This window comes from Chelon labrosus (genome assembly GCF_963514085.1).
Source record: "Chelon labrosus genome assembly, chromosome: 6".
NCBI classification, from domain to species: domain Eukaryota; kingdom Metazoa; phylum Chordata; class Actinopteri; order Mugiliformes; family Mugilidae; genus Chelon; species Chelon labrosus.
In genome coordinates this window covers 23,656,777-23,677,930 of record NC_140342.1, presented here as the reverse complement: position 1 = coordinate 23,677,930, position 21,154 = coordinate 23,656,777, and the positions used below count along the sequence as shown (strand labels likewise).

Here is a 21,154-nt window from a genome sequence, read left to right as displayed (position 1 = left end):
GTTATGAATACGTCCAATTTTGTAATCAGGAGCAGACAAGTTTGATTTTTATTGCAGCAACTTTCTTGAGCATGTTAGCAAACAAGAAACGTGTTTAAACCTAAACAGCGGTATATAAGCGTACCATTGACTTCCATCATTTCTGAAAACATCAGCAAACTCTGACCTTACTGAAAATGTCAACTTACGAAGTCATAAATACCACAAGAGGGCAGCGTTCATGTGAACTTATCTCTTGAACAACACTCGCTACATCACGTTAGCATACCCAAAAGCAAGACTGTGCCTAAATTCACTACGATAGAACTACTATCTTAATATTTTACATGCATTCGGTGTAAAATAAATCATGCAATCCTTTATTCATAACTTTCCAGAGATGTTTTGGGTTTCTGTTGCGTCTCTATATTAGCATACAGCTAAAAACATCAGGCATCTTCAACATGTCAGCATATTAGCTTAACACATCCGGCCCAACTGTTTGTTTCTTCAGGACTTTTCTTTTAACCTAGACCAATACGCCTTACAAAATCTGGCCTGAAACCCCCAGACCAAGCATGGAGGTGACAGTGGCGAGGAAAACCTCCCTTTTAACATTAGGAAACCTTGAGCAGAACCTTAAGCTCATACGGAGGGACCCATCTGTCAAAGTCCAGCCTGTTAGAGACAGAAAAGGAGAGATTAGAGAGCTGCAGGAGGAGGAACGAGATAAACACATATCTGATTAAAGCGTACATGCAGAATCTGATGATGATACAAATAATTAAAAATGTTGTAATTCATTTGGAAACTTTAGGTTATTCCTCACAATGTAGGAAACTGACCTAAGCTTCTTTACATGGTGAATTAAAATAAAGATAACAACTAAACAGCTGAGTTGTGCATGTATGCATATAAAGACTTTCATTTTAATTGTAGCACAAAGAGACTGAATGCCTGATAAAACCAGGCTGCACAGCTCTCTCTCTCCCTCCCTCTCTCTCTCTCCCTCTCTCTCTCCCTCCTTCTCCCATTCGGCTTTGAGGAGATCTCTCTTGGAGCTGGAGAGGAGAGGTCGTTCGTCTCTCTCCTCCAGCAGCCACCGGGCTTCTCTGCAGCCTCCCGCCGCTTCCACCATGGATCTGGGGAATAAAAGAGTCGCCGGGATTATCGCTCAGGTCGCCCTGCTTCTCTGCTGCTCGCACGGGACGACCGGAGAAGGTGAGCCGTCTTCTTTTTAATACTTTTCCCCGGAGGAGACGGAGGGAGTGCGGGCAGCGCAGACCCGGAGAGGAAACCTCCTTCTTTCACACCCCCTCTGGAAAACTCAAAGCCTTTTCTTTACTGAGTGTATTTGCGTGTAGCTGTTTAAACTTGCTGTGGTTAAAAACGCTGGGATTCAGTTTATCTTGAAGATGTGGGGTTTGCTTGGTGCGTCTCTGTTACGCATCAGCGCAGAAGAGGGTTGTTACTCCTTTATTACTCCAAATATCAGCATTAAGAGTGGACACAGTGATTTAAACTTGAGCTTAAACACTCTTCCTCTCCCCCAGGGTAATAATATAACCTCTATCCATGATTAGAAACGTAATTCCAACAAAGAATATCACATTTCAGGGTGTGTGGTAGATTCCAGTTCAGCTGCTTTGTGCGTAAAACATTTTTCTTTTCTGACTGATCTGGTGCCCATGCAGCTCCGAGACTGAGTCAGGTGTGAAGGATGCAGGTTGGAGAGGTGGTTTGATTCTTTTAACTCAGTCCAGTTATTTCCCTCTCAGCTGTGAATGTGAAGGCATGTGAGCTCCTGCCTTAAAGGAAAATGGAGATGAACCTCAGTGTTTCAGGACACATGCTCATAAGTAACTGAAGCGGATAAAAAAAATAAAGTTCTTCCATGTTTTCTTTTATTATCCCCTGCCTCTTCTTGAGTAGAGATCTTCTGTCATCACCATCGCTAACCTGCTTTCACCCTGCCTGCCAACGTGGTGCACTCACATTATCATAAAAATGCCATTTGCAGTGGCATGCACGGTGATCGTTGATGGTTTTGCTGCACTTTAATGGAAAAGCAGTCGTCTGTGAGACAGTAAGAGAGTGAGGAGGAGGCAGATCCCATGTTCCTCTGCTGCTGCTGGACAGATAAAGGGGGGAGATGGTGATGTGAGAAGGAGTGCATGCCTCCTTTTCTGTTTTATTTCGTCCTTAAAGAAATAGTTTTCTTCTCCTTTCTGCCTGGTTTCCTCCTGTCGTGCTTTTCCTTCAGCTTCTTCTCAGCTCCTTTCCCGTCAGCCTCTTTCTCTTCTCGACAGATTTTCTCTTTCTCATCTTCTCGTCTCTTCAAGCTCGCATTCTACCTGGATCTCTGCCCTCCTGCTGCATCCGAATCGTGAGAGCTGCCGCTGTCTCGCTTCTTTCTCCTCCCTCCTAAATGCTTTCTTAATGTTTCGTGACCACATCATGTCACTTTCCCTCTCCCCGTATTCTCCTGCTGCTCGTTTCTGTCTCTCTGCTTTTTCTTTGAGTTATTTTCTGCTTCTCCAGTTGCCTCATGTCGGCTCATTTCTACACATGTTCAAATTATCAGGTGGTTTTGAAGGCTCAAACCAACCCCATATGTTGTAAAAGCCCTGAAACAGCATATCATTCGTTAGCGTGTGCCAGTATATCCATTTACTCTTGGTTAAGCCTGTCCCAGCTACACACTCATCATGCACGCACCATAAACCTCAGCAGCATAATAAGTTAAGACTGCTGCAGCGGTGGAGGGATTCCAGCAGCAGGTTTCCGACTGAGCCTCACATCTCCATCCCCACCGGAGACAGTTTCGCCGTTCGTAGTGGCAGCGCTACTAAATGAAAACAAAGTAGGAATACATATTTTAACAGGCACAGATGGTGCACGGGTGACTTTGTTAGCCGGAGGAGCGACGTGCTGCGGTTTTTGTGATGAGATTCAGGGAAGTCAGGGTGTGAAACAGCCATCGGCAGGGCCTTAGAGTCACTGCGCGTATAATCACCTTTTTGATTTTAACGGTCTCTGCACAGTGTTTCTTTCATACAAGTAGTGGAGTGAAGGGAGGCTGGTGCTGTGTTAGATGAGACCAACCTGTAAGTGAAAGGTTTAATCCGCATCTCAACGAGCAGCCGTCGTCTCTCGTGGTGAAAACGTGTCAGATTAAATTTCCCCAAATAAAGTTTTCTGAATAAGATATTAATGAGGGGTTTGTAGAGTACTACAGCAAAATAAGCTGTGAACAATGCAAAGAGATTCCTTCATAGGGTTGTTAAGGACGATTAACAAAATGTAGTTAGTGGGCACACAATGTTAACATTATGACCACCTTCCTAATATTGTGTAGGTCTCCCTTGTGCCTCCAAAACAGTTGTGACTCATCAGAGAATGGACATGGGCCTTCTGAGGGTGTCCTGTGGTGTCTGGGAACACAATGTTGGTGGGGGGCCTTTGAGGGGAGGGGCCTCTGTGGATCGTTCCACAGATATTTGATCAGTTTGGGATCTAGTGAATTTGGAGGCCAGGTCAACACCTTGTGCTGTTCTTCATGTTTTTTTTTTTAGTTGTTCCTAAAGTGTTTTTGTGTGTGTGTCTGTGTCAGGCTGCATCCTGCTGGGGATGGCTGCTGCCATCAAGGAGTGTCATTGCTATGGGGTGGGGGTGCCTGGTCTGGTCTAGGTGGGTGCTACATGTCTAAGTAACATCCACATGAATGAATGCCAGGTCCAAAAGTTTCCCAGCAGAACAATGAATTGACACAATATGGTCAATGTTATTTAATTCTCCTGTCAGTGGTTTTAATGTTGTGGCTGATCGGTGTATGTTACTTGCAGCATCCGCTTGATCCTTTGAACCACTGCTATTTTAGCCTAAACAAGCTAACACATTTACACTTTGCCTTTGTACCAAAGCATTTATATAATTGGTCAGTTGTGTTGAGTTTCATTGTGTTCTTCAAAGACTGCCGGCTGGAGCTGAGCGACTCGTGTTGAAGCTGAACAGCAGTTATTTTTACTATAATCACCTCAGAAAAGCAGAAAAAGAGAGAGAAGACGTCTGAGTGGATGGTGTGTAGGAGGCAGTAGGAGGAAGGATTTTCTGTGCAGGGCCGCGGAGAGACGTGAATGAAGAAATGAGCAATCACAGCTGCCGTGGTCTGAGGTGTTGATGTGACACCTAGACTGTAGTGGACGACATGACAACTCGTCAAAAGTAAAGCCCCGGTGTCCCTGGGATACTAGCATTAGATTGACCAGTGGGAGGAAGTGGTAATTTTTCTACACTCTGTGATCTGACATAGAAAAATAAATCTGGTTTTACTGTGCTCGTACTTGTTCTACACGTGTTAGTATTGTCCATAATGCAAGGAGGTAACTTTCTTTTTTATTTTTTGCAGATTTCTATGTCTTCTTCTTCTAAATGCTAATGATCTCACCATAGCTATTTTGACAAACGTATTTGCAGCATTGTGACATTTTACAGATGCTGTCCGTTGCAGAATTAGTCCATTGGTCTCACTTCCCCTTAGAGTTCAAGTACGCATGCCATTATGTTTGTGTGCTTGTAAAACGGATGCAGGAAGCAATCATGTGCACCTTACTATAGATTAAAAGCAAATACATCTCTGACTTGTGGTTAGGACTTGAGCTAAATTATGTGCACAATTGTCAAAATAGCTTCAGCGATCGCCCGTGTTGTTATGATTGTCTGTACAGTTCCCTCAGTACTGTTTAGAAATATGAGTTCTGTAATGTTTAGATCATTGTGGCATGGTACAGTAAAAGGTTCTCATGACACCCCTAGTTCTAAGCATGTTAGCGAAGAGAGGCATTTTTCTGGCCACCTGGCTATTACACGTATAATTTATTCTCCACTTAGCTGTGGTTTTGGCAGATAATTGCTTGCTCTGCAATGTTTCCCCTAGTCACTAACTGTAATTGGATCTGGGAAGGTAAGTGGAGGTAACTGGGCAGTGTGTGTTTTTGTGTGTTTGTGTGTGTGTGTTGGCTAAAAAGGGGTCATTTCACACATCCAGCAGACATTAGCATTTGTTTCTGTCCATACGCTGATAACGGTCTAGTAGCATTCATTCCTGGAAAATATTAGTTTCCTTTTCTGCTAAAAGCTTGAGACTCACAATTTAAAACGGGGGTGCCAAACATACGGCCCGGGGGTCAAAACCGGCCCACCAGATGGTCTAATCTGGCCTGTTGGATGAATATGCAAAGTGCAAATATTGCATTGAAGACATTAATTGCAGTTTTTCCAATAAAAGCAGCTGCTAACTCAAGGATTCACACAGTTTTAGTAAGAGATGTGGGCTGAGACCTAGAACTAAACATTAAATGTAAACATTTTCATGACGTACTTGTACTTTCTCATCATTCATAGGTTAATATGCAGTTGTGTAACTGGTCCGGCCCCCTTGACAACAGATTGGGCTGTATGTGGCTCCCGAACTAAAATGACTTTGACACCCCTGATCTAAAGCTTTGTCTCTTTGGTGTTTGCTGATGGGAAGGTAGTGAGTGCACAGTAGGTTTATCAGAGCGGTGACCAGTGGCCATGAAGACCTTAAAAGACTGGATCTTTCACATTACTCTTCATTTAGTCCATGATTTATTTCTGTGGTTTTTGCATGGGTCATCAGGTTGGGGACAGGCAGGGCGGTGCACAAAAGAGCCTCTAGCCATGTACTAAATATTACAGCAGCTTACATGTACCAGGAACAAGGTGGGGAACAGATCAAAACATAGGAACTGATAACAGGATCAGGTCTAGGTAGATGGAAGACAAAGACACAAGACAACACCTTCTCTCCTCTCTGCTGTCGTCTGTGACCTGGAAGTTAATCCCCTCGTCTCATTTACCATTTTGTACATCTTCCCTTCTTTTTCTTGCCTCCTCACCCCTCCTACCTGAGAGTGGATGCAAGGTGACGCTCCTTTGCTTTGGACTGTGGTCAGTTAAATATGACGTGTGGCACAGCTGCGTTATCACTGTTAGTTGTAGCCTACAGCAATAGGCTGCAGTTTTTGGTTGCAGGTGGGCAAAGTGCAGAGATGTCAGAGAGTGGTAATAAAACCAGACGTGTGTGTCCACCCTTAAGCATAAAAACAGTAAAACTGTTGCGCTTAAGAAATCTTACATTGAGAAAATCCGTGGTAAAGAGCAGCACAGCAATTTTTCCACCAACAAACCAAAATCCAATGCTGCCTGAAGGCGCGCTGCGCTCTGAATAAAGCATGTGGTTGTCATCACAGATAGCCAGACCAAACTTGAAGCAAAGCAAAGCAAAATTATCAGGAAGCTGGTAAATCGAGTAGAGGTAAAACAAAAACAAAAAAATGTGTAAAACCAGAAAGGAAATCACTACAGCTTTTTGAACATAAATTAGAGTTGTCTCTTAAAAGCACAACTCTGTGGACGTAGAATTCGTAATTTGTAATAATGAGTTTTCCAGCTTATTCCAGTTGCTGAGATGCTGGCAGTAAAAAACGACTAGACTACCACTTTAATTGACATTTAAAGTTTGTTGCCCATCACTTTGTAGCCGATAGTTAGCTGTTAGGTAAACCTCTTGCATGTTAACCATCCACCAAAAGCTTCCGAGCGAAACAAGCCGGACATTAAAATATTGCAGGTGTATGGACAGAGTTAGCTCTGCTCGTCGTCACGGCTCTCTGTTTGAATAGAAAACACCGTCAACACTGCAGACACACTCGTGGTAAACATTTGAGAAATCCCTTCGTTGCCCCCATTGGTCATTGCGTCAAAGTTGAGATTAGTTTCATTTGGTATGCGGCAACTTTGCTTTGCTAGATTGTCGCTATAACTTATGAAGGAATTTAATCAAAACAGTCTCTTGTTACCTCATTATTGAAAGCTGCTTCCTATTTATACATCCCTTAAGAGTCTATGCTAGCATCTCTTCAGGCGAAATAATGACTTCAGTGTTTGCCCAGCTATTAAAAACTATTTACTGTATATGAAATGTCTGCATATCAAATAAGATCATGTGTTTTGCATCAGTCTGTCTTCAAATTACCGTAATAACGCAGATATTGGATTTAACGACAACTAGCAGCAGCCTGTGCGGTTTATATACAGGAATACTAAACATAAGCTGTTGAGACGTGGCATTCTATGGGCGAATGTATGTAAGATTAAATAAAGCATCAGCGAATAAATCAGATATTTAATAAACAGTTGACTTTCAATCTAACTTTGCTAGCTAGCGCTTACGAAGTTAAGCTAGTTCACGTTACATCTGCAGTCGTTCTTCTGGGTTTTGACCAACTCTTTAAAAAAAATCAAGAGCACAAACATCGGATTTTAAAACGGTGGCGGTAACGTAAATCTTTATTAGTGAACGACACAAATAGCTTCACATGCTACAAGTTGTACGTGACCTTTTCTCCGTCAGGTTAAATTCAGTACAGAGCAGGTGAGCGACCACTTAGGGTTTGGAAAAACAACGCACACACAACGTTGTTTGCGATGTGCAAACATATTTCCAATCCCTTATGAGCACATTAGACCCTGCCGTTCGGCCATAGTGTTACCATTGTTTGGGAAACCCTGGACTTATATAGAATATAGCTTATTTGCTGATGTGTAGCAAGAATAACATTTGATTCTAAGTTTTGCAAATTTTGAGTTGTCACCGTTTGCCATCATTGGCTTAGGATCACCAAAGTAGCTTCAGTTCATCCTGATGCAATTTAGATGCCATAATTCAAAATCATAAAGGTTAACATAATAGATCACAGGTGTCAAACATATGGCCCGTGGGCCAAAAGCGACCCGCCAGAGGGTCCAATCTGGCCGGCGGGATGAATTTGATGAATTTAACATTTTCATATTGTTAGCCTCATAGCATAATTGCCTAAGTCATATTTTAACGTTTGCAATTTTTAGCAGGCACATTGGAATGTTTTATTGATATTGTAACCGTGGCCAAAAATGACTTAGGCAATTATGCTATGAGGCTAACGATACGTAATGCAAACATTTTCATGACGTACTTGTACTTCTTTGCGCTAAAACAAAGAGAAACATTTGGAGTTGCCGTTATTTATAGGCTAATACGCTATTGTGTTACTGGTCCGGCCCCCTTGAGATCAAACTGGGCTGTATGTGGCCCCTGAACTAAAATGAGTTTGACACCCCCGTCATAGATGAACAGTCAGGGTTTCACCAAAGCCAGTAGGATTCATCCTCTGGGGACCACGAATATCTGAAATGTCAAGGAAATTAGTTCAGTAGCTTTTGGGAAATTTGGACCAGAGTGTTTGAACGAGATTGACATCAATAAAGTCATGCTTTTATATCCCAGAATAACATTAATATAATAGCAGTAATGTGTTACAAGGCAGAGAGACAGTGGTATTGTTTCTCAGTAGTCTGGTGTGTCTCTAATTGTGCCCTCAGAAAGTTTTCTTCTTGAGTTATATTGTTGTGTTGTCCTGTTTCTTTCATCATTATTGTAGTAGTAGTAGTAGTATATCACAGCTCTGGAGGGATTTTTACATTAATTAGGCAGTGTTTCATTTTGTTGTAGCATTAAAAAGTAGGTCTCCTTTCTGCCTTCAAAAATAATCCATTCAAAGCATGAATTCAGTGCAGACGCATCAAGCCAGGTTTTTATTAACACTGACGCTTGTTGTTATTGTGAACCGTGCGACTGAACACCTCAAAAGTTCAATATCAGCTTGGAGGGACAAACAGATTGAGGAATGTATACAACCGAGGCAAGCTCTGTTATCGATCAACCAAGGTTTGATTTCCCAGTGGCAGCTGTGCACTACTAATAAAACACAAACACCTGTATTATTCAACGCTGGGTACAAGGCAACTCCAATTAAAGGAAATAAATTCCACCAGACACCACGCGATCGTCCACCAGTTCCAGCGCTTATTATATGAATCTGTTTCAGATTTTTTTACTTTTTTCATTTCCTAGCATATCTACTTTGATTTTATATGTTTACCTGGAGGTTCCTCTGCAATCTTCCTGTTCTATATTATACTGTGTGTGAGGTGAAGGAGTTCCTGGGTTGGCCTCATTTCCGTGTTGGGAAGCAAAGCCAAACAACAAGACCAATCTTTTTCAAATAGTTGAAACAAAATCAGACTGAGACAGGGTCTATAATTTGGTTCAAGATCCAACACAAGTGGAGCATGTACAGTATACCTGATAACCTTAACCTTACCTCCAAAGCCACTGAAAAACTCTGCATTCAACGTAACAAAGGCCAAACGTGTCCGTGAGCGTCCTCCAGCGAGTCGGTTCATGTAATAAATGCTTCTCTCACCACCGTAGGCTTAAATTAATTAGATTGTCCCCGGGAGTTTTTAAGCAAACACGAGGTTAAAGTTTATGTAAGCACATTAATATGAAGATGCGTAGCTGCCTGAAGGGAACGAGACACATGCGACCTGCCTCCGCCGCAGCTTCCTCTGACTGATGCTGTAAATTACAACGTATCACCAGTCTAAAGGCTTGCTTAAGTGCAGCAGAGGATTTAATGTACGTGAGGGCTCCTCTGTGTGTATTTATACAACCACATGAGAGGAAGATTTAAACAGACCACGGCTGTTTGGAGAGGGAATTAAAAGAAGAGAGTTGAGATGGATCTTTAACAATAAGAAACAAATAAATTCACAAATGAAATGTAGAACTCAACAGAAAATACACTATATTGCCAAAAGTATTCTCTCATTTGCCTTTACACAAATTAAGTGACATCTGATTCTTAATCCTTAGGGTTTAATATGACGTCGGTCCACCCTTTGCAGCTATAACAGCTTCAACTCTTCTCTGAAGGCTTGTTTATGGAAATTATTGACCATTCTTATAGAAGCACATTTGTGGGGTCACACACTGATGTTGGACCAGAAGGCCTGGCTCACAGTCTTCACTCTAATTCATCCCAAAGGTATTCTATCAGGTTGAGGTCAGGATTCTGTGCAGGCCAATCAAGTTCTTCCACACCAAACTCTCTCATCCATGTCTTTATGGACTCTGCTTTGTGCACTGGTTCATTGGTGATTCTAAATTGGTCATAGGTGTGAGTGTGAATGGTTGTCTGTCTCTCTGTGCTAGCCCTGAGATAGACTGGAGACCTGTCCAGAGTTTTTGAACATAAAATCTATGAATGAAGAACCCATTTCCAAAGAACTACACATACTATTCAGCAAATTCGTAAACAGTCTAGATTACGTTCTGTCATTATTTAGCAAAGACTTTAGTGGTTTGTACTATTTGTAATTAGACATGCAGCATTATTTACCTGCTTAAGGGTTCTTGGTCCCACTTAGAGTGTAAGTGGATGGAAATCAGTGTGGTTTAGTTCTCTAGCCGTATCCGCACACAAAGAAACTGCTACAAATGCACCGGAAAGCAGCGCTGCCACGCTATACTTCTACTCTAGAGAGTCTTTGATGAGTTCTTTTCTGAGACACGACATGAGGAAACGACAATGACTCACACACACACACTCGTAAAGCACCAGCTTCAACAATCAGATAAAACTGTCTGTGATGGCTGAAAGCTGCTGTCTTTGTGTTAAAAAGGTAAAAAAAAAATAAAAAACGGCAGATCCTTTTGCAGATCTTCTTGCAGAACACTGGTGGATTCTTTCCTTTTTTAAAGCGTGCATCTTACTGGGTCTCTTTTTAAAGTTTCCCCCCAACTTTTGACAATTGGGTTAAGGCTTATTTGGTAATTTGGTCAAATAAGTACTGCAGCTTGTCGGCGTAATTTGCACAAATGTGACCAGTCAGGATAAACACCTGAATGAAAATGTTGATCTTTCAACATGCCTGGTTAAATAAGGGTTAAATCCTGGCAACACACATCAAAGGTCAAAAGGTCAAAGAGGTTTTCATTGTCTATTCAACCACATATAGCAGGCGCAGTGCATAGTGAGATCAGAGGACGCTCCTTCAGGACCATGCAGCTGCATAAAGACACAGGATATAAGTACCATGCAAGGGACTGAGCATAAACTGCATGTGCACAAGGTTATGCAGATAGAACAGAAAACAATGCAAACAGTACGAACAGTGCAAACAGTGCAAACAGTGCAGACGACCTTGCCAAGACAAACAGTGCAATACAGACAGAACAAAACACTTGGCAGACAAACAGAGTGTGAGTTAGTGTGGCTGTAAATGTGTGCAAAAGATGCAAAGATGTGTGCAAAGGGCCGACAGGTTGTGAGTACAGGTTATGATATTATTTTGGTTGTGGGTGAGTGTGTCTATTTGTGTATATATTCAGTCAGACAGTCATTATGGATCGATGCTATAAAAGGTATGGATGACAAATGCACACGACAAGCCATGAATTCAGAAAGCAAGTGGCTGCTGATGGATCAGACAGAAAGAGCAGGAGGAGCAAATGAAGGGAAAGAGTAATGGACTGCACACGTGATACGCTCCACCGTATCGCCTTGGTAGTGACAGACAACTGCTGAACACAGAAGTGACGGTTTTAGAGGAAAATCAAAAAGCAAAGACTTAAGAGTTGGCTTCCTTCGAGTGAAGAGTTGTCTTGGACAGAGGGACAAGAGCTCCTGACTCGCTCGATCCAATACGTTGTCCTTCAGCGAGAGAAGAGAGCTCAGCTATTGTTCATCGTTCACTTAATAATCGTCCACGGCTCGCCTCCGCTCCTCATTTGTTTCAGCGCCGGGGGCAAGGTCTGAATGAAGCTGTTTATCAGCGTGAACCGAGGGAGCTAAAATACTTCTCATCACTGCTGTGACGTCTGGAAATTTCCTCACGGTAATTGAAACACTTGTTCCGATGACTAATGAGCAGAGCGACGAAGCTGGAGGTTTTATGGAGTTATTAGTGATTGAAGCACCACTAATGACAAGTTTCAGTTCATACTGGATCTGTGCTCTAAAGATGTGCACCAGAAAAGCGTGCAGTCCCAAAAAAACACCAAATGGTGTTAATTTTGTCCAGTTATCCCCCAGTGGAAGGTCCTACTTAGATTGTGTCAAGTTGGAGAAACACTCAAAGGCATTTGCAGGCTCTTATATTCATTTCTCACACTTTTTGCGTCTGTAGATAAGATGTTTCAGTCTGGAACATCGTGATGGGCGACTATTACTGTCGTACGGTTATTAGATTTTAGGAAGATTATTTGTGGTGCTGCTGCATCCCTTCAAAGTTTGTGCCGTTTTATAAAATTATTCTTCAGAAATACTGTCCCAAAAATGCATTATCAGATAATGAACCCAACCCAAACCCATTGTAAAAAGCCAGCTGGGGAATTTCCGTGATTAAAGTTCTAAATTAAACTTTTCTTTTTTTTGCCTTGCATGTAACAATTACGGGTGGCACAGTGGCGTGGTGGTTAGCACTGATGTCTCACAGTGAGAAGGTTCTGGGTTTGAATCCTTTCTGTGTGGAGTTTGCATGTTCTCTCTGTGTCTGCGTGGGTTCTCTCCAGGTACTCCAGCTTCCTCCCACCGTCCAAAGACATGCTGGTTAGGTTCATTGGTGATTCTAAATTGGCCGTAGGTGTGAGTGTGAATGGTTGTCTGTCTCTCTGTGTTAGCCCTGAGATAGACTGGAGACCTGTCCAGGGTGTACCCCGCCTCTAGCCCGATGACAGCTGGGATAGGCTCCAGCCTCAGAGCATCGACGTATTAAGTGTTTTGTAGTATGATGTGAGTCGCACTGGACCAAAATGACACTAAAAACTGCGACTGTAAACGTGTTAATGACAATCTGAAACTTTGAAAGTATTTTCTGCCATATGCACCTGGTGAGCATCATTCATAAGAATGGTTGGCTTTCAATCTTGGACCTATAAGTTAATGCCTGAGAACAACTGTAATTTATTGTTATTTTGCATCTTTTCTTCACATTTGTGGTGCAACAGAACTAGTGCAACGTGTCCAAACCTTAACCATAAGGTCCAGTAATGTTAGTACAAGCCACAGTGCTTCCCTACGTCTAACCAAACTTTAAACATGGTGTCATCCAGTCGTAAAATGGATTTATTTTGCAAAAAGCAAATACAAATACTGAAAGGGGCATTAGATCAAAAAGAAAAATCCTTCTATGTGCTGTTCTTAGGCCGCTCAACCATAACCTTAAAAAACCCCTTTTGGTCCAAAAAGCTTTTTCACCCAAGACCGTTATAAAAGAGGCATCTGTCAAGCTGTAAAGTAGAAAAGACACCTACCACTGCAAACTATGCTGAGTTTTGCTCAGGATTTTTCCTTAAAAGAGAGAGAGTTTCATTTTTGGTGACACCCTCACAATGGGGTGAGCGAGAAGCTGAAGTTAGTGGGCGCACAACACGGATTCTGTCTGGCGTCCGCTTCTCTGAAGATCTAGATTTGAAGGCAGACCTGAACAGAGGTCCCACAAAACGATCATTACATGAAGACTAATTTAAATAATGATCACGTATTATTAGAAATATCAGGAGGAAGAGAACCACCGTGTCCCAGTTCCTAGCTGCATACACCTGTGCTGCTGATTTTGAACTAATCTCATGACGTTAAGACGTTCATCAACTAAAATTATGAATGAAAACACTTGAAGTCACAGCAGGGAGTTGTAAATAGAGTTGCTCTCTTCCTCTGCTTGCTGACTGTGGGGCAAAGTTGAGAGGAAAATGGGGTCAGGTCCCGATCAATAGACGGCCCAGCTGTGATAACTCCCACCCTATCATTTATTCCCTTTAAGCCCTCTCCTCTCGCAGGTTCTGCTTTGGCGGGGATGAAATAGTTTTCGTCCAGTAAGACATTAATCACGTTGATTCAATCACAAGGATTGATGGTTGAGGTCGTCATCTTCAGGTATGCTCTCAGACTCCCTCTTTCCCTCACCTTTTCAGTTTCATCTGTCTTCCTTAAGGATTTTATCTCCCCTCTGAGATGATTTTAGATCCACTGGAGTGTGTGCTATAATCATAGCCTAATGACAGATAATCTCAAGGACACTAAATTACTTTAATCCTAGCTTAATGACAGATAATACCGCTACACTCCTGCTGCGCGTGTGTGCTAATTTGCATTTTCCTTGGCTGTTTAAACGATGGCGTGTCAGGTTCCTCTGAGTCAGATGATTGTGGCCTCGAGAAAAGGTTTTAAAACCTGAAGCTGTTATTATTAGTTTACTTTCTTCCTGCAGAGAGGAAGAACGTGGTCCTGTCTTTGAGTTTTAAACGCTACGTAGGAGCCACGTGTGCTGTTAGATGAAACAAACTGCCAGGAAAGTGGAGGTGAAATTCATTCCCGATTTCTGTCGCCACCTGTTCCCGAATCACCCAGTGATGACGCTAAAAATGACGAGCTCTCATCTCATCATGACCTCTTTATCTCCCATCTTGGCTCTGGTGTTCCTGCTAATTACATCGAATTAAAGACTGCGTGTTTTGCTTATTCTCACAGAGAATTATTCAGAAGCTGGAGGCTGGATGGCAAAAATCAGGGACGTTATTACAAACTCAATTAAGGCTGCTCAAAAAGAGTGCGTTAATTTAGGCCACGGGGGCTTCGGGGGGATATTATGGGTTCTTGATTTAATCTCAGAGCTCAAAAAGTATCTTGCATATCCTACAGGATTAATCTGGTGAGGGAAAACACTGGAGATGGTGTAAATTCAGGAGCCTATTTCAGGTGTAGCGTAGTCCCGTCTCGGGGGGATTTACTGCTGTGCAATGAGCCGGTTGTTTGCACAGATTCCGGGTGTGAATATACGGTATGTGGTGAAATCCTCCCTGTTCATTTATGATTCACGAGAAGGCGGCATCATAGAGTCGGGATGGGGGGGGGAAAAGCAGCTGAGGATGAACTCCCTTCATATTTCTTCTTTAGTGTCATTTATGGAAATGTGTGCGGGAAAAGTGGAGGCATGAATGAGGCCTGATGAAGTCAAGGTTACAGAGCAAATGGGAAACCAGCGGTCATGAATCTGGATTTAATAACTCAGGAACAAGTGAGCGAGGCGCTGACAGAGGACTACGGTCCATTCGTGCTGTGTTTGTTCATGGCCGCCCCACAGGAGAAGCCTGGCTTCCTGGCTTCCAAAACAATAGGACCATTCATCATGTGAGGCCGTCTCCACCTAACTGGATGTGGCTTCAGATTCTGGATCTACTTTGTGGTTCATGATGCCCTGTCTTTCTGATGTTGAGGGATGGTGGTGAGGAACAGCTGGAGTAAGCAGCTGTTAACACAAATAAATACAGTAAAGATTATGTTAATTGCCTGTCTTTGATACACTATTATGTACTTCCAAGTGATGCTCGTAGATCCATTTGTTGAATATTAAGGCTCAGACTGCATTAGAACTGGAAAGTAATCCTAATCAAATGGGTCAATCCCCAGTTTCTGTAGCTACACCTTAGCAAAAAGAAGTTTATTCAAGTGTACTACAAGTATACTTATTTTATACTAAAATTGAGGTAGTATACTTGAAGTTCATTTTATTAAGTATGCTTGAGTGTAAGTATATGTATAGGAAGTATACTACAGACCAAGTACTTGTAGTGTACTAGAAAGTATACTAATTTAATACTTCTTCGGACTAAATTGGAACATTTTTAAGTTTATAAAAGTATACTTTAAGTATACTTTATAAGGTCATTTTAAGTTTACAAAAGTACACTTTCAAGTATATCACAAGTACTCTCATCTATATATTACTAGTGTACTAGGTATATACTTCTAGTCCACATTTTAGTTTATAAAAGTATACTTAAAGTATACTTTTATAAGTAAACTTAAAGTATACTTTTATATACTTAAAACGTTCCAATTTAGCTGGAAGAAGTATTAAATTAGTATAATTTCTAGTACACTACAAGTACATGGTCTGTAGTATACTTACTGTACTTATACTCAAGGATACTTAATAAAATGAACTTCAAATATACTACTTTTTGCTAAGGGTACACCTTTGGCAATAAGAGCTTGCCACGATTTCCGGTGAGGTGGGAAGCAAATGCAAGACACAGTGGGATGAGGCAGGAGCAGGAAGCAAAATGTATTTAATGAAAACAAAACAGAGAGCTAAAGGTGTTGCAGTTGAGAGGCATGTTTAATCCAAGGACACGAAAAACAGGTAAGAACCAAAACCGAGATGAAAACTAAGGAACACAAAGAAGCACAAGTCCAAGACAAACAGGGCGACGTCACAAAGCAGAACTGTGGAAACATATCAAAGCAAGGGAAAGACTGCAGACGACGCAACAGAGAACAAAACGAATGGCAGGGCTATATATACATACACGTGGGCAGAGAGGTGAAAAGAAACTAATGAGGGAGGAACACAGAAGGAGGAACCAATCAAACAAGGAGGGGAAACACAAGGCAAGAAACGCCAAGGAAGAACTTTACAAAAAAACTGGAAACACAAAGAGAACCAAATAGTCCTGTCAAAATATATATAAAAAAAAAAAGGCCAAATCTAACCGAATCAGGATGGGCTGGCTCAATCAGGAGGAATTTTAAATCAGGTTCAGATTTCAGTCAGAATATGAGTCGCTGTAGCTCTGCTGTTGTAGCCTGGAAGCCAGCCTTGCAAAAGTTGTCTGAGAGGAAGTTGGTCTGAATTTGATTCCAACAAAATAGTTCTGAGGTTATTTTTATTTTTTTTTCCTCTGTATCTTGGCGCGTATGAAATCCCAATCCCATGTTACCAATCTGGCTAAACTAGGCTACTTCTATCCATCATTGCAAAAAACACCCCCCAAAAAAAGCTGGGAGCATAATCAGTTCCCAGCGGAGAGACTCCAGATCAGCTTTCCCCAAGAAGTGGGAAGTTCAGGGCGTGCTTCCAGGCTAGAGGGGTGGCGTAAACCCTTGATAATGTGTTGAACTGGAAAATATCAGCTCCTATTAATAACCATGTTAATCTGCTGGTTTCTCTCTGGTTGGAACAAATCCATTTCTCTTCTCAAGCGTCAGGTGAGGAGTTTCCAGTAGGGACAGAAACATGGAGGTAGAAAAACAGAGTGATGTTTTGGAGCATGTAAATAAATACATCCTCCAGTAATCAACTGCTGGTTGACGATCATGAATCACTAACTCTGGGAATGTCACCACAGACACACACGCACATCGGACTACTGATAACTTTCATATAATTTCATAATTTGCTCATTAGGCTTGGCCATTATTTCGTTACCTCATTTTGGTAATAGAAAGTGACACTTATTTATATGTAAATTAAGACTTAAATGATGCATGCAAAAAAACAACAACATGTACATAATTCTAAATCAGGGATGGGCAACCTAAATGATGGAGGGGGCCACAATTTTTCATCGACACTACCAGAGGGCCACATAGGACCGCACACATAACCATATATGATAAAACTGCCATTTTAAATATGTTTGTGTGTGTGTGTGTGTGTGTGTATATATGTTGTTATGTTACAGAAAATGACCACTTACTGTTATTTATTTATTTATTTATTTTTTCCAGGGCAAAGGGCTTGTGAAAATAAAACATACAAATCACCATCCATCTCAAGGATGGCAGAAACCTGCAGAACAGCAGACAAACATTAATTGCAAGAACTAATCTGTGTATTTGTACACTACAAAAGAGTTTAACATTTTCCCTGTATACCCACTCTACCTCACCACTATCAGCAGTGGGCACTGGTAAAAAGTCGCTGTTGTTTGCGTACTTTTGATTTAAGGTCCGCTACGATAGCAGCCCTTGCAGCTTCAGTATACTTCTCGTATTTAGCTTTGTGCAACGTGTTGTAGCAGCAACTTAAATTGAAATCTTTCATGGCAGATAGCGTCTCTAAGCAGACTAAGCAGGTTTGCTTTTAAATTCTCTGAACAGATAATCTTCTTCCCATTTCACCTGAAACACACACACACGATTTTCTCGATCAAATTTTCTCTCTCTTCCACTCTTAGCCACGGCTCAACATCTCTTCTTCACTGGTGGAGAAGACCGGTGGAAGCTTGTACGAGGCGGCGTCTGCATTTTCTGCATCTAGTGGCCAACTGTGTTATTACAACCGATTCAGTGCCGCAGAGGATACGTTTTTATAATTATCAAAAATTAATCCCCGGGCCACTAGTTGCCCATCCCTGTTCTAAATAAATATGGTTAAAGAAAGCATCCAAGGATGCAGGTGCAACTTTTCGTTGTTGAAAATCGATACGACTACGATATTTATTTAAACAAGGCATTTCATGTTTCATCGTCAAATATTAACCGAGTGCACCCAAGAGAAAACATTTGCTCACGTGTACTACTCTGTGCCACTTACATTGTGTCATGTTAGTTTGCAACTAGAACAGTAGAATATGGAAATCGTCCTCCGTGCCAGCTGTGCCACTGCCTTTACCCTCACTTGGGCCGTCTGAAAATGATGAAATGCTGCCTCTACATCAAGCCACAGAAAAGAGACAGCTGGTGTCACCGCACTCTGGAGACACACACACTTGCTGTGGGAATTTTAATGTCACATTTTCATACGTCTTCGGCGCATTAGAACAGTAACTTTAACCTTGAAAAATCTGAAAGATGGCCCGTTAATATGCTACGTGTGACCCGTGCATTATTCTCAATTTTTGCAAGGCTAATTAGCCAATGTGCGCCTTTGGCATCACTGCATCCACTTCATCCCACGCAGTCCGCGCTCCAGTGTGCCCTAGTTTCAAAAATAGACCCTGATCACAGCTTAATGCTGTCACCGCTGTGTATTTTTTATGAAGTCAGCACCGGGCGTCCACAGCTCTGCAGCCTGCTGCTCTGACTGTCTGCAGCGACTGCTGATGAGAAGAAGCAGGGCTGGTCTGTTTGTATTAGAGAGGAAGACGGAGTCAGTGGCCATTACAGGCGTAAAGGGCGAGGTTGAATTTCAACACAACAAGACGGCGTAAATCAGAGAAAAGCATTTTCGAGGTGAAACAGAGGAGGACGAGGAGGAGGAGGGATGGACAGAGCGGGAGAGGTGGAATATAAAGTAAGAAATGATAAAGTTCAGTGGTCAGAGTCTGCCGGCTGTCTGATAGCAGTATTCCCTCTCTGTTTCTCACAACAGCAGCGACATTTTCTACTGACTTTCCCATTTTATCCCTCACTGACTTTGCTGTATGTGTGTGTGTGTGCACGAGCTACCATCTGCTTTCTGGATGCAGAGATGAGCTGACTTTATGAGACGCGGGAGGAGGGGGGCGACGGGGGAGGATCGCAGGTGTAAAAGGAAAGAGAGGGAGGACAGAATAGGTAGACAGGGGAGCAGAGAGGTCAGGGGAGGTGAAGGGAGAAACAAGGAGGTGAAAAAGAAGATATTTGTGGGATGAATTTAGCCGTTTCCTCTTGTCTTTTTCCCCAGCGCTGACATTCTCAGCTGCCTCGATAATTTCACCCCCCGCTCGCTTTCCAGTCCGTGTCTGTTTTCATGTTCCGCTCTCAGTTTTGCAGAGCCCTGCAAGTTATGGGCTTTTTTTTTATTTATTTTTTTTTGCAAGACAGCACTGGTGTAAATATTAAAGGCTGGCACAAGTCGCCACATTTGAAATGTGGAGAGGCAGCCTTTTTCAAAGTTGCAAAGAGGAATTTTAAAGTGAGTTTTGAAGTAAACTCTGGAGCGGCAGTTACGGAGGATAGTTCCGACTTTGTTTCCAGTGAGCACATCTGTAGACGATAGTTCAAGGTTTCGTCTCTTCTTCGGGTGACGGTTGGCTTCACGTTCCGCGCTCGTCTGCATTAAAGATTGCATTAAGTCAAGGTTACAGTAGGTTTCTTCCTTCGAGCTGCCTTAATGTGCTCGTCACAATCCACTTCCCAGCTGTCGAGTGATACTTTTTGAAGCCTCCACCTTAGAGTCCCTCAAGGCTGACATCTTACCTCACCCACCTAGCCTAGACTTAACAGGAATCACTTTCAATCAAAATAATTAAAAAGAGCTAAGTTTGTGTTGAACGACTAATATGTGGTGAAAGTCGACGTCGTTGCTAAGTAATGCTTAGCAACAATTAAATCTATATTCTTAACCTGAACACATACTGTAGTGTCTCACACAAGAGAAGCTACGGAGTCTTTTTTGCAAGTTTACTGAAGCTTGAACACAAACTACTGTCGGCCGTAGACCACGTCAACACCATAAACACCGTCACTCTGACACTAATAATATGCGGGTCTCACTCGGCAAATAATAAAAATAAGCATGGTAACAGTGTCAACTCATAGAACACAACAGAACTGAACATAAACACATGAGCTTATCAATATTGTGTTCTGCAGACATGTACAGTCTGTAAATCGGCACCGTCAATAACGTTTAATAGCACTTCACAGCGTGTTGCAAGATAGGATAATGTAGCCGGGATAAAAAACAGCTGTATATCTCCAAAGCCTTTTCCATGTATAGCAGGTAAAGGTCTAATAACTTTAGAAATTTAGAAATTCACCAACAAATAGTTGATGTGCAGCCTCCTTCTCTGTGCTACCGCAGGAGAAATTGTTAATTGACTGCCGTTGAGAGGATTTGGACCGTTCCTATGCTAGCGTTAGCGGACGTCTTTTGAGATGCATTGCAGTGGTACTTTAGTTGTATTTCAGGACTGACACGTCACGGTAGAATGGGCTTCATCTAAAGTATCTCCACACCAGGGGTCGCGTATTTTCCGTCATTGACCGTTTTTTTAAAACTGTGACGGAAAAATCTGAAGGTTATCTGTCATTTTGACAGATTGCAATTCACACCCCTGACCACTTGGTGGCCAGAGACGTTATTAATAATCTCTCATCGTAGTTTGCATTCCAAACATCGCGGAACTTTTGTCAGTGCACTATTTCCTGGTAAACTGATTACACTGATGCACACGTCAGAGCTCGGCTAACGGAGGAATCGGATGAAAACGTGCTATTGAATATGACATTATTATCATTTTAAAAAATTAAAGTGACGGGTAAAAATAGGTTATGACAGGATTCTTTTATGTCAGTCAACGACCCGCTGAGCTCCTCACCTGTCTTCTCGGAGGCGTCCGTGTTGTTATTGTCACGTGATCAGTGACCAGTTGACTTCCTGCTTAAAGCGTCATGGCACAGCAGTGAAGTCGACTAGCCGGTACAACCCCTAGCGGGTACGTTTAGACTTATCATAAATAATGTCAAAAGGTTAAAACCACCAATCCCAGTCGCCC

General features: G+C 42.2%; 1 protein-coding gene across 1 annotated transcript in view; it reads left to right on the top strand.

The window, feature by feature from the left end:
- Positions 1–1,115: 1,115 nt before the first annotated feature.
- LOC311489283 (contactin-associated protein-like 4) overlaps positions 1,116–21,154 on the top strand; it is a gene marked incomplete at both ends in the record, with an annotated part of 110,523 nt that continues 90,484 nt past the window's right edge. The window contains one exon of the mRNA XM_084546295.1: positions 1,116–1,200. Coding sequence (XP_084402421.1) covers positions 1,116–1,200 — 85 coding nt within the window. The remainder of the gene's footprint in view (positions 1,201–21,154) is intronic.